This window comes from Onychostoma macrolepis, chromosome 11 (genome assembly GCF_012432095.1).
Source record: "Onychostoma macrolepis isolate SWU-2019 chromosome 11, ASM1243209v1, whole genome shotgun sequence".
NCBI classification, from domain to species: domain Eukaryota; kingdom Metazoa; phylum Chordata; class Actinopteri; order Cypriniformes; family Cyprinidae; genus Onychostoma; species Onychostoma macrolepis.
The window spans coordinates 2,213,014-2,227,974 of NC_081165.1; the positions used below are offsets into that span (position 1 = coordinate 2,213,014).

General features: G+C 43.1%; 1 protein-coding gene across 5 annotated transcripts in view; it reads left to right on the top strand.

Moving 5' to 3' along the window:
* The window catches only part of cpne5b (copine Vb), a 181,157-nt gene that overhangs the window by 41,726 nt on the left and 124,470 nt on the right, over nucleotides 1-14,961 (top strand). For all 5 annotated transcript variants that reach the window (XM_058791228.1, XM_058791229.1, XM_058791230.1 and 2 more), the window contains exons 2-3: nucleotides 8,603-8,643; nucleotides 10,764-10,810. In XM_058791228.1, coding sequence (XP_058647211.1) covers nucleotides 8,603-8,643; nucleotides 10,764-10,810 — 88 coding nt within the window. The remainder of the gene's footprint in view (nucleotides 1-8,602; nucleotides 8,644-10,763; nucleotides 10,811-14,961) is intronic.

Consider the following 14,961-nt stretch of genomic DNA (forward strand, 5'->3'; position numbering starts at 1 on the left):
TAATGGCCTTCACAATCCACCGACTGAGGGTCTGTTTGGAAGCAGAAAGACCTCTCTTAGGGGGTCCATAGCAAATCAGCAGTCGGTCCACCCTTCTCCACAGGGCAGTTCTGTGGACGTATGCATCCAGCGCTCGCACTGGACACATACAGTTATGCTTCTGCTGGTCTGGCTCCCTGAAGGGAGGAGGACTGTAGGCCTGCAGTACGACAGGCTGTGGCGTGACACAAGGAACTTTGGGGACATACCCTGCACGAGGGTACAAAAAGGCTTTGGCCATACCAGGCGCAAAGTCCAAATGAGTAGGGGCCACTGAGAGGGCCTGCAGATCCCCAACTCTCTTAAGAGAAGAAATCGCCAGAAGAAATACAGTCTTCAGAGTGAGATGGCGATCAGAGATCTCCTCAATAGGCTCGAAAGGAGGCCTACAGAGAGTATCCAACACCACAGCCAGGTCCCATGGAGGAACACGGGACCGTACTGGAGGCCTTAGCCTCAGCGCACCGCGGAGGAAACATGTAACCAGGGGGTGTCTGCCCACTGACTGTCCACCAAGAGAGGTGTGGTAGACCGAAATCGCCGCCACATAAACCTTCAAGGTGGAGTGGGTTAACCCTGTGGAGAGTCGAGCCTGCAGGAACTCCAGCACTGTACCAACCGGCAGTTTACTGGGTTGAGCTGGGGGTCTCCGCACCATGAAGTGAAAAGTTTCCACTTCAAGGCGTACAGTTTCCTTGTTGAGGGAGCTCTGGATTGGAGGATGGTCTCAACAACCTCGGTTGAGAGACCGGAAGCTATGAGCTGTGCCCCTTCAGGGGCCATACCCACAGCTTCCACAGCTCCAAGGGTGCCCCCTGCCTGTGAGAGGAGGTCCCTCCTGACGGGAATCTCCCATGGAGAGCCGTCAAGAAGAGAAATCAGGTCCGAGAACCATACTCGGCCCGGCCAGAACGGGACTACTAACAGCAGCCGGACCCCGTCCTGGTGCACTCTCTCCAGAACTCCGGGGAGCAGAGCAATCGTGGGAAAGGCGTACAGACGAAGCATCGGCCAAGTCTGTACCATGGCATCCAGCCCCAGTGGAGCTGGATGAGTCAGAGAGTACCAGAGGGGGCATTGCGATGTCTCCCAAGTCGCAAATAGGCCCACCTGAGCCTGGCCAAACACTCTCCAAATCTGCTTCACCACCTCTGGGTGAAGCATCCATTCCCTGGGCCTCGGCCCCTGTCTTGACAGGATGTCTGCTCCCACATTGAGACGCCCAGGTATGTACACTGCTCTTAGCGAGAGGAGTTTGCCCTGGGACCACACAAGGATCTGGTGCGCCAGCCTGTACAGGGGGCGCGACCGCAGACCTCCTTGGTGGTTGATGTAAGAGACCACTGCCGTGTTGTCGGTGCGCACCAACACATGGTGATCTCTTAGGTCTGGGAGAAAGTGTTTCAGAGCCTGAAACACAGCCAGCATCTCCAGCCAATTGATGTGCCACGTGAGATGGCGACCACTACACAGACCACGGGAAGGGTGGCCACTCATGACCGCTCCCCAGCCGGTGAGGGATGCGTCCGTCGCTAGCGATACGCAGCGACACGGAGCTCCCAGCACTGGGCCCTGAGACAAGAACCAAGGTTGTCTCCACATGTCTAAGGCACGTAGGCACCGCCGCTTGACCTTGATCATGCGAAGTGGGTTTCCTCTCGGGGAGAACCCCTTAGTCTTGAGCCACCACTGTAGGGGTCTCATGTACAGCAGGCCAATAGGTATCACGTTGGACGCAGCTGCCATCAGACCCAGCAGTCTCTGAAACGGCTTGATAGTGAGTGACTGGCCTTCTTTCACTCTCCTGACTGCCGTGAGGATCGACTCGATCCGAGCAGGCGACATACGTGCCTGCATCGTGGTCGAATCCCACACCACACCAAGATAAGTGGTCCTCTGTAATGAAGAAAGCACACTCTTCTTGGCGTTCAGTCTTAACCCCAACACTTCATGTGAGCGAGAACAACATCTCGATGTTGAGCCGCTATCTGCTCTGAATGAGAGAGAATCAACCAATCATCGATGTAATTGAGTATGTGGATGCCTTGTAGCCGCAACGAAGCTAACGTGGCATCCACACACTTCGTAAAAGTGCGGGGTGAGAGTGCTAGGCCGAAGGGAAGAACCCCATACTGGTATGCTTTGCCCCCGAACGCAAACCTCAGGAACTTCCTGTGAGTAGGAAGGATGGAGACATGGAAGTATGTGTCTTTTAGATCGATTGTAACAAACCAGTCCTGGGACCTGATCTGAGACACAACCTGTTTGAGCGTAAGCATCTTGAACCTCAGTCTGCTGACTGAGCGGTTCATCTGACACAGATCTAAAATGGCACGCAACCCTCCATCCTTTTTTGGAACTATAAAGTACCGGCTGTAGAACCCGGACTCTCTCTCGTGAGGAGGGACCACCTCGATGGCTTCCTTTCTTAAGAGAGTAATTACTTCTCGTTCCATTACCAGAGCCTACTCGGGACCCACCAGAGTGGGATTCACCCCGTTGAATCGAGGCGGAGGAGAACAGAACTGGATTCTGTAACCTCTCTCTACAGTGATCGCACATTTGGCAGTAGTTTCCACGCTGCAAAATCGTCTACTAAGGGAACCAGTCTCTCGAGACTGGCCTCTGAGCCTCTGAGACCGAGAGCCTTTCTTACCGCCCCGGCTCCACGCGGGGTAGCACGGGCGCCGACACTCTCTTTCTGCACCTCTCTATGTGAGGAGCCAGCACACGGCAGGGGCTGCTCTCGCCCAGCAGCCCCCTGAGCTAGAGAGCGGCGAGGGAGAAACTGCTGGAACGCCGCTGCCTGCTTCCTGGCCTCCTGGTGCCTGTCGACGACGGAACAGGCCAGAAGGCGAAAGCGGGGCGTCCAGGAGGAAGACCCTGTCACGGTCTTTGATATCTGAGATGTCTCTCCGCCGCCACCAGAGCTGCCATAGACCGCCCAATAAGCACGGGCGGTCTCCTTGGTGGCGCGGAGAGACAAATCAGCGGTTTTGCGGAGCTCTCTGATATCGTCCACATTGATTCCCTCACCCTCATCTAGGTCTTTGAGCAGGTCAGCCTGGTACGCCTGCAGCACCGCCATGGTGTGCAGACACGAACCAGCCTGACCTGCTGCCATGTACCCCTTGCCCACCAGCGCTGACGATGACCTGCACCTGCAGACAAATAGCGTTTGCAGGGAGGAACACACAGCTTGTATTGTGATCTGCTCTCGCCCTTCACATGCTTAGCCTTATACTGGCTCTTTGACATGTTTATTTTCAAAGGACAGACAACACCAAATAAGACACACAGTTTAGACACAGAGCGCTAGCTGAATGACAGAAAGCTGATGCCGGTTTCACCGCACGTGCTTTTATATCAGCCGGTCATTACGTCACCTCGCCCGTGACGTCTCGCCCATCCATTGGACAGATTACACTTGTATTCAGAGCCGGTCACACTGAAGGCGTTCCCCCCCCCCCCTAGCGTTTTCGGACGCAGCTCGAGTTCCTGAAGAGGAACACTAGGATATACAATGGTTAAGGAAGTTTTAACATATTTTATTTATTTGTTTTTACCAATGCCATTTTTTTTTCACAGTTTAATAATATTATTAAATATAATAATTTAATTTATTTATTTAATTCATTTATTTTGTCATTTTAATTTAATCGGAAAATTTGTTCAGCAAATTATTTACATAAAAAAATAAAAAAAAAAATAATTTACTCAAAAAGTATGAGTAGGAGTAATTGGGATTCACCTTTATTAACTGTAGAGTGTGAAATAAGCTATAAATACAGTTATAATAAAAATATGTTATATTACAATTCAGTTTATAAAAAGATAAATTACAAAGATAAAATGTAACCCTAAAGTATTGAATGCGAGAGTCCACCTTTTTTTTCCTGCTGTCAGTTCCTGTATTCCTGATGGCACAGGCCAACATGGTAATTATCATCTGCAGTGGGCATAAACACGGTTGATTAAGTAAAATGAGAGGATTATGAGCAGGTTCCTGTAGATGAGGTGAAGCAGAAGCTTGTAGGGTGAGGGCCTTTCCTGGAGGCTGCTGAGAGAACCTATAATCACAGCTGCTTTGTTAGTGAGAGCAAAACCACACATTTCCCTCTGATCATCTATTCTGCCCGAGTCCATCCTGTGTGTGTGTGTGTGGGTATGTGTATGTAATTCTCATAATAGAAATGCCATTTCTGATTTAGACGTTGAGATATGATGACAGACGTGCCGCTGGGAGTGAGACACACATCTCATATCAACAGCAGTGAAACTCTGGCGCTGGAATCAATATCTATGTTCAGAGTTTACTGCAGCTGATCAAATGTCCTCATATTGGGAGAGCAGCGCAAAATTACTTTTATGGAGTAGTTTACTTAAAAATTCTCACATGTCATCATATGATTTGGAACATAAAAGGAATTGGAAGATTTTTAAACTAAATTGTGGTGTGTTCCTCGCGCAAATTTAGCATATGTTTTCAGAAGACTTGGAATGTAGAGCACGAGTTTATATATATATATATATATATATATATATATATATATATATATATTTAATTTGCGGATCTTGCAAACCTCACTGTATACAAGAGCAGCAAGAACATTTTCCAAAATATCTACTTATGTGTTTCACAGAAAATAAAGTCATTCAGAATGACATGAGAGTGATTAAAGGGTTACTTACTCCACCCCAAAATGAAAATTTTGTCATTAACCCTCTGGGTTCGACAAACGCGGATATGCGTTTTGTGGCATCTTCTCCTGATAACGCCGAAAAGAACTTAAATTACACGTTCAGTTTTGATCGTACAGATAAGAGCAATACATCAATAGAATCTGTAAAGGGTCTACTTTTATTTGTACACACACACAATAACAACAAAACTTTGTGCATTTATAAAATAAAGAAAACAAACAGGGTGCGCTGTCTGCCACCTTGGTCTGCGTGATCTTCATTTAATCTTCGGCTCTGAATCGTATGTGTAATCAGTCCAGTAGATGGGAGACGTAATGACCAGGAAGCTTTAAAAGCACGTGAGGTGCAGCCGGCGTCAGCTTTCTGTCATTCAGCGAAGCTCTGTGTGTGTGTCAGTCACATCTTATGTTCTGTGAGTTTTATTTACTGTTGTTTGTCATCCAGTACATAAGCACAAAGAAACATGTCCAAGGTTGAGAGAAAGACTAAACATAATCAGGGCGAGAGCAGATCACGGTTTAGATTGTGTGTTCCTCCCTGCCCTTGCTACATCAAGAGCGGGGATATATACTGTCTGTCCGTGGTCTGCTTGGGAGCAAAGCATGCTGAGTCGGCTCTCGAGGGGGCCGACTGCCCGCATTGTGAGCAGCTTCCCTTGTGTACGCCTCGCTCCCGGAAGGTTCTCTTCAAGGAGGGAGTCTTCGCCAGCGTTCCCTGCGGTGCTGCAAAGCCACCACCTCCATGCCGGAGCCTGCCATTCTTCCCCGATCTCCACACTGAGGTGTCGAAATCGTGGGGGAAACCATTCTCGGCCCCCACCACTAGTTATTACGGCAATGTGGTGGGGCTGGGTAGAGCAGACACTTGCCAGCTATCTGTCCCCCAACGTGGCATCATCTCTAAAGCCTCTGGTCTTGCCCTCCAAGTCGCTAAGAACAACATCAGCGCTAATGGGCAAGGGGTACATGGCAGCAGGTCAAGCTGGTGAGTGTCTGCACATGATGGCGGTGTTGCAGGCGTACCAAGCTGACCTGCTTAAAGAGCTAGATGAAGGCGAAGATATTAAAGCAGATGATATCTCAGAACTTAGGAGAACCGCTGATCTATCTCTCCACGCCACAAAGGAGATTGCTCGTGCTATTGGGCGGTCCATGGCAGCTCTGGTGGCGGTAGAGAGGCATTTATGGTTGACCCTGTCCGATATGAAGGACAAGAGGTATTAGAACAAGAGGTAAACACTCTCTTGAGGAAGGAGGCCATCGAGGTAGTCCCTCCTCGCGACAGAGAAACCGACTTCTACAGCTGGTACTTTATCGTTCTGAAGAAGGATGGAGGGTTGCGCCCAATTTTAGATCTACGTCAGCTGAACTGCTCAGTCATGCGACTGAAATTCAGGATGGAAAAGACGCATATTTCCATGTCTCCATCCTTTCCACTCACAGGAAGTTCCTGTGAGTGGAAAAACCTAATAAGGTTTTTGTCTTAGGGCCCGGTGCTGGGAGCTCCTTGTTGTTGTGTAATGCTAGCGATGGACGCGTCCCTCACCGGTTGGGGGGGGGGGCGGTCACGAGTCCATCTAACATGGCACATAAACTGCTTGGAGATGCTAGCAGTGTTTCGAGCTCTGAAATATTTTCTCCCAGACCTAAGGGATCGCCTTGTGATGGTGCGCACCGACAACACAGCGGTGGTCTTCTATATCAACCACCAGGGAGGTCTGTATTCGCGCCTCTTATACAAGCTGGCGCACCAGATACTCGTGTGGTCCTAGGACAAACTACTCTCGCTGAGGGCAGTGCACGTTCCTGGGCATCTCAATGTGGGAGTAGACGTCCTGTCAAGACAGGGGCCGAGGCCCGTGGAATGGATGCTTCACCCCAAGGTGGTGAAGCAGATATGGAGAATTTTTGGCCAGATGGACCTATTTGTGACTCAGGAGACATCGCAATGTCCCCTCTGGTTCTTGCTGACTCATCCAGCTCCACTGGGTCTGTGCCGGGACGGGGTTTGTCTGCTGTTAGTAGCCCCGTTCTGGCCGGGCCGAGTATGGTTCTTGGACCTGATTTCGCTCCTTGACGGCTCTCCATGGGAGGTTCCCGTCAGGAGGGATCTCCTCTCACAGGCGGGGGGCACGATATTTCACCCCCACACGGAGCTGTGGAAGTTATGGGTGTGGCCCCTGAGGGTGCACAGCTCATAGCTTCCGGTCTCTCAACCGAGGTTGTTGAGACCATTCTCCAATCCAGAGCTCCCTCAACGAGGAAACTATATGCCTTGAAGTGGAAGCTTTTCACTTCTTGGTGCGGAGACTGCCAGCTCGACCCAGTTAACTGCCCAGTTGGTACAGTGCTGGAGTTCCTGCAGGCACGATTCTCTGCAGGGTTAACCCACTCCACCCTGAAGGTTTACATGGCGGCTATAGCAGCCTACCACACCCCTCTTGCTGGCCAGTCAGTGGGCAAGAATCCCCTAGTTACATGTTTCCTCTTTGGTGTACTGAGGCTGAGGCCTCCGGTACGATCTCGTGTCCCTCCGTGGGACCTGGCTGTGGTGCTAGAAGCCCTCTGCAGGCCTCCATTTGAGCCTGTTGAGGAGATATCTGATCGCCATCTTACGATAAAGACTGTTTTTCTTGTGGCGGTATCATCTCTTAAGACAGTTGGGGATCTACAGGCCCTTTCCTTTTTCGACTTTGAGCCTTGTCTGACCAGAGCATTTCTCTACCCTCGTGTGGGGTATGTTCCTAAAGTCCCCTCCTCGGCACCACGACCTGTTGTACTCCAGGCCTTCTGTCCTCCTCCCTTCAGGGAGCCCGACCAAGAGAAGCTTAACTGACCTAGATTTGCAAGCAACTCTGTTCTGGTCTCTTGCCTTAAATTGTGCTCTTCCACACTAGGCAGGGATTGGTAATTCCCGGCGGCGTGGGCATCTCGTTCCCCTAGCGTTTTCGGACGCAGCTCGAGTTCCTGAAGAGGAACGTCTCCAGGTTACGCATGCAACCATGGTTCTTCGAGGGAACGAAACGCTGCGTCTCGAATCCATACTACCGGCATCCCTACTAATCCCTACTACTTCCTAGAAGCTGACGTCGGCTGCACCTCACGTGCTTTTAAAGCTTCCTGGTCATTACGTCACCCGCCCGTGACATCTCGCCCATCTATTGAACTGATTACACATACGATTCAGAGCCGGTCACGCTGAAGGCGTTCCCCTAGCGTTTTCGGACGCAGCGTCTCGTTCCCTCGAGGAACCATGGTTACATGCGTAACCTGGAGACGTTTTTGTTAATATGTTGGATTTTTTCATTTTATTTTTTTTTTATTCTTAATATTATTTAACTTGTATTTTTTACTTATTTATTTCCAGTTAGTAATTTTAGTGCTTCATTTGAAACTTTTTCAGTAGTTACCTAAGCAACATTTATAATGTTGTTAATTTAAGTATTAACATTTTCTTTTCTTTTCTTTTCCTTTTCTTTTCTTTGCTAAAGCTGCTCTGTGTCTTTTGAAACATATTGTTTCAGAAGACATAAGTTTACCTTACATGTTGAAAGTGAAAATTTGTTTCTGAGCTGTGATAACCCCGCTACAGTAGTTGAAATGACAAATGTGATGTTACTTATGCAGGGTTTAAATGTGAAAATCCCCTTAGTATTTTTGTGGGAGCCTACAGTCAACATTTCTGATGTCAACTTGAACCTCTATCCTGGTATCTGCTTTTGTGCAATTCTAATGAGCCAGTTTAATGAAATTGTCAAAAAGCCTCATCAATAAAGCTTCATACGTCAATGTGTCACTGATAGCGTTTAATCGTGCTGTCAGAATTATACTGATCTTGTTTTTTTTTTCTTTCTCCGCAGGAATCTTTTAGACAGAGACACGTTCTCCAAATCTGATCCACGTGAGTACAGCCATTGGAAGATGAAACTGAGCTATCGTCATTTTATACTATTTCTGCATTAATTAGCGACCCCCACTCGTTTTCTCTGTAATCTCTTGTCTTTCGCCTCTCATCAAACATCAGCGTGATTGTGATATGTTCTTCTCATCTACAACGCTCTGCATGGTTCCAACGAACCTGAATGAAACATGAACTCAAATGAGCAATGGCAGCAAGTTTCATAGAGACCCTTTGAAGAGAACTGACAGATTGAGCTGAAAAAGAGGGAGGGAGAAAAGAAAGAGGTGGATAGAATTTCAGCGTTTTAACTAAGTGAATCTCTCTCCTTTCTGAAAGAAATATCTCTTTACTTCTCATCTGCCAGAGTGGTAGATAAGGGGTTGTAATAAATAGTTCACAAAAAAAATAAAAATAAATTCAGCTCACCCTCACATTATTTCAAACCAGTATGATTTTCTTTCTTTGGTGAAACAGAAAAGAGAATGTATTGAAATCATAATAGCTACGTAATGAACATACATATGGATCACAATGAAAGTGCTATATAGATACACATTATTAATTTAGTCAGTGGTGTTATATAAAAATAGAAATGAATAGAAAAAAAAAGAATATATGTTACCACATATTTTTTCCATCTTTTCCATCGTTTATTATAGAAATGACCCCAGCATTTGACATTTCCTAATACTTCTTTCTCAAATTTAATCGAATCATTATTAAAACAGTTACATTTCCCATCCCTATTGCTCATTAATGATGTCACTGATGTGTTCCATTTTAAAGCAATATATTTGAATGGACTCATGCAGATTAGCACCTAAAGTAAACAGATTAGTATTTTTTGAAATTAGGGGTGCACTGAAATTTCGACAAACAAAAATATTCAGACAAAACAGTAATTTTTAGTTTTAGATTAAATGGTTTTGGAGCGCCATAGTCATTGAACCAGTAGTACTTAATTAGCGTTTCTCCGATGGTGCATATTGACTGTGTCTGTGTCCATTGCTGGATTAACAATATTGATTTCTCATTTTTAATTGATAATCAGATAGATTCTTAAATCTCAAGACTTTTAGTATCTTTTAGTGCTGTTTTATATTGATGCATGAACTTAAAGCTGCAGTCCGTAACTTTTTTTGTGTTCAAAATTGATATAATAAGCGAGTACATCATGAATCCATTTTCCAAACCGTGTTTTTGGCTTGTCCTGAATCACTACTGTACACCTATAATAAGTGTTTATATTCTGACTGTTTTAGACTGGTAGGTACCGCTATGGAGTAGCCTGGTACCTGCGTGATTTGTCATAGACATAAATAGAGAGAAGTAGCTCCGGCTACAATGTTCTTCCACAAGACGCACGCAGTTCTGTTTATTGACCGCTGGAGCGCCAAAAGTTACGGACTGCAGCTTTAACTAAACATTATTTGTCACAAGTCTCAGCTTTCAAATTGTCAATATTTTGATGCTCTTTAAATGTGACTTGACATATTTTAAGTTTAAGTGGTATGTGAATCAATCATTTCTTTCTCTTTATTACAAGTTATAGCAAGAAATAAATATGATGAACATCAGAAGGTGTTGGAAAAAGAAACAGCACAACTTAGTGAAATGTATCATGTCACATGTAATTGCTCAATCGATGTTTCAACCACAGAAAGATGTCAACATTATAACAATCATAACATTACATTTACCTCAGAAAAGACATTCATTGTCCATAAACTCCATTCAACTAGTCAAAATAAATCTAGAAAGTAACATTGTGCTAAATATTTGTAGTATATTACATATTACATGTGACTTAATTATCATTATTTAATGTATGTTTGTATAAATTTGTCATTTTATTACAGCCACTGTTTGTTTCAATGTTTATATCCCAGCAACAAATTAGAAGTAGAAACATAATTCTGTTATTTAAAAAATTATATATTTATGTGCAGTTTAAATGCAATTTCGGTTTTTGGCCAAGCACATCCTTAATTTTCAGTTTTGGTTTCTGTTTCGCCCAGAATTATCATATCGGTGCATCACTATTTGAAAGGGTATCATAGCTTCACCTTTTTTTCTGAGAGTGTAGGACTAATTTTTGCTGTTTTTGTCCCTTTTCACAGTGTGCGTCTTGTACACTCAGGGTGTGGAGACCAAGCAGTGGAGAGAGGTGAGTGTGCATACACTCTCTCACACACACACACACACACACACACACACACACACACACACACACACACACACCATGAGCGTTCCCAGCTTGCATTGCTATGGTTTCATCTCTGGTGTTGTTGTCCAATCAGGCGTGCCGGCTCTCCCTGCAGCAGCATGCAGTCAAACCGCTGTCTGTTATTCTTCTTCTGTACACCATCAAAACACATCCAGCATCTTATCTTTAACAAGCAACACCCAGTTCAGTGCCTGTACAACAGCTCTCTGTTCTGTCTCGACCTGCTGTACTGAGCAAGTGTTGTTTTTCCAACGGTGTCTTTGTTACGATGAGTGAGTTCCTCTAGTTTCCAATTTGAGGTTAAAAATCAGAAGAGGACTGTACTGCTGGGTGGTGCAGATTAAGCTTTGGTGTTTTTCTTATAGGTTAGTGGTAAGATCTGTTACATGGTTGGTCATTTTACCCTCTAAATGTTATTATAAGCATGTTAAACAATATCTTTAGCATTAAATGACCAAGTGGTACAACTCCTCTATTGCAAAAATGTACAAACAAATGTAATTCACTGCAGTTTTCAGCTGAAATGAACACTAGTGGCAGTAAAACACCAACAACTTTTATTGCTTTTCATGCAAATAATTATCTGGGCAGATTATGTACTACAATGTTATAACCTCACACCAGTATGACCATAGTGTGTGAGTTGTAAGCTAATACACTTTGACATTTGCATCAAATAACCTGCTCCATATGTACGGATATTCTGCTGTAGTAAACTTGCTCGGTTACTCACCTGGTACAGCTATGCACTTGCGATCCAAAGCACTCGTATCCAGTGAAACAACAGTCATGATTAAAGAGCTCAGACTTGTAGAGGAGAGATGAAATAGCATGGTTGCTTCAGCAAATTTGTTTTTAGGTCATGTTTGCTTATGCTAACTCTATCTGTTAGGTTTATGGTAGGCTTTAGTGCTATGTTATTATTAAATGCATTAACCTTTTAGTGGCATTTCATTTTCCTAACTGCTGTGAATATTCGACAACGTTTCTATTCACATTCATCTGTTTCAGACAGATCAGCCCCACTCACCACAGGCATGTTTTTCCAATGAGCCTTGGTTGAAATTATTCAGGGGGATCAACTGAAAGACATTTTTGTCAGTAATATTTGAAGAACAATTAGTTGAATATTGTATCAGGCAACTTAGATTGCTTTAGCAAAGTGAGCTAACCTCTATCTTAAAGACTTTTTAAACATAAATTAATTTTTTTTTTTGTTATTGTGATATGTAAATGAGCCGATTTCCATGCTTTAAAGTGCTCATATATCTGTATTATTGACTTTCTTCTGTGGAAGACAAAAGAAGATATTTTGAAGAATGTTCACACTGTTCTTAATGATAAAAGCATACAGATACTGCAAGATACGAAAAAGCATAATAAATGAACCATAAAAGTGGTCCATATGATTCATACTCTATATGTCAAGTCTTCTGAAGTCATGTGGTAATTTTTGTGTGAAACATTTAAATGGTTAATCCTTAAAAATACATGTCAAAGATGCCAAATGCCAATAGTCCTCATATGTCTTTTCAATAATGTGCCAAATGAGACTGTGAATGAATGATTTTTGAGAGCTGTAGTGGGAGGGTAATATCTTCAGTTTAAATTTTAAATCTTCTGATGAAAATACAGTATAACACACATTACAAGTCATATGGACAACTTTTATATCAGTTTGTGTTTAACAGAAGAACGCGAGTCAATAAAGGCCTTGAACCACATGAGTGTGCAGAAATTACATAATGCTTTCTTTTAAAGCTAGGGACTTAGTATATACTGAAACAGAGAGTGACATTTTGTAGTCATAATCAAAACGTCTGTATGAACTTCAGTGTAACTGCAACTGAGTAAGAAATCAGGAATGTTTTGCCGTCTGAATTTCAGATCTGATATTAAATAAAAACAAACAAACAAATACACACCTCACAAAATGTCAAATACAATCACAAAGGTTTTGTATTAAAAAATGAATTTCCTTATCCAATGGCAGATGATTTTGCCCTGTCCCCTGACTGTTAGATATAAAACTGAGAGCTGAGGGCTGCCTCATACACCTGCAGAATATTTGTAGGTTTTCGCGTAGGCGATGACAGCTCACCATAGCAATAAATCCTGGCATGCAAACTGTCTATTTTTATAAGCACTCTGCTCGTATTCAGTGTGAATAACACAAGAGACTGTCATTAAAGAAGTTAAGAGATCTGAATGAAAGGTTATTGGATTTTGTTTAGAAACCTTTCATTTATATTTTATGGTATGTTATGGGACATTCAGTAATAACACGAAGGACATAATCTACATGTTATTGTGTTAGAGTTCAATCTTGGGGTATGACGGAGAGGCACTTTTGCCTTTTAACACTCAATAACACAAACACATTTGAACAACAGGAGATGATTAGTGCTGGTTCTGCTCACTGTCACTGCATCTCTCAGTATTTTACACAGATACACTGTTGTGCTCCACTGTTCTGTCAAGCATGGTCTCCTCAACTCATTTCTGAGGGTCTTGGCTGGTTTTTTGTACTGAAAAGGGGTTTTGGACCTTTTTATTATATAAGCTTCAATGCTTTCATGACATCCTGCCCACTCTCCATGCAATCTCTGTGCAAGAGCTTGCTTTCTGACAGAACCGTCACCTCTTGTCAAATTCTTGTCAAGTATTTTTATTTTTTTAAATAAATGTACCCAGATAAAGACCTAGATTTGACAGTCTTTAATTTGGTATCAAGTGGTGACCCAGCAGTTTCCTAATTTATTATTTTACAAAAGTCACAAAATATACTTAAGATCAATCATTGATTTTTATTAATATTACCAAAAATTGTACCAACATAATGCATAATGACATACTCTAAATTAAAAAAGAAAACTGGGCATTTTATGGCCAGCAGCACAAGTGTAATTTACTAACCTATTACAACCACTGTCCTAGTCAACCTAATTTTTACATTTTTACCATGTAATATAATAATTAAGGTGATCATTAAGATCCCTTTGTCCTTACGTACTGTCTTAAGCTCACACTGGCTTATGTGTGCAGTCTGAAGATATGACAGCGCTGACCAGTATGGGTGACTGCCTTTCACTGTTAGGTGTGTGTGTGTGTGTGTGTGTGTGTGCTGTCACTGGCAAGTCAGTGGGAGAACCCTGGCTTGTGTTGTTTTGTCTAAAAAAAGCCTTGGAGCAGGAGTTTCATATAACCTTTCTGTACCTAAATGTTTTTATAAAATTTTGAGGCCAGTTAGATTATTAAAAAGCTTTATATGGACAAGAAATAATGCATCACAATAACAACATGGTGCATTAGTTAATAAATGTTCAATTTTTAACTTCAAAATACAATTTTCTCTTTGTTTTAAAACATTACACACTAGTCCTGCTGTTAGAACTGTTGAAAATCCTATTTTATCAGACAGTTTTTCTATTATATAAATGTAAATCTGTTGGATAATAACTTTTATTTAAGACTATCTAAAAATATAGTGCAACATTGCTGCTGGGTCATTCATAACAGTGGTTCTCAAACTGGGATGCGCGTACTCCTGAGGGTACGTGAGGTGACGGAGGAGATACGCAAACAAAATTCTGAGTTTTGGCATTTATTTAATTCTACCCCAACTTAAAATAACATGTATTTCTGACAACTAAAATGCCACTTCTAATGTAAAATCAGGAAAATGGGAGTGCCGTAAACGGTTAAATAGCTACATGATATCCAATCATCTTACCTCATCTTTTGCAGTCAAAACGGACTGCATCCACACAAGCAGCGTACATGTGATAGGATGCCCGCTGAATATGCTGCTTTAGCAATCGTGCTGCTGTTCAATGTATCTTTCAAGTAGATTTTCACTTAATAGCATGAACAGCAAATATTGACACGGACTGTACACTGAGATCGATTGAAACTCTCTTCAAGCACATACCCTGCGTGAGTTATTGTTTTCATGTTTAAAATACGAGCAAGAATGCAAATTTCCCTGAATATCCAAACAATGGCAAATTTTTACAACAGTTCAACAAAAAAAGGTCAATGTTAAGTGAACATTTTACATTTTGAATTTAGCCTACATTTTAAAAAGAATA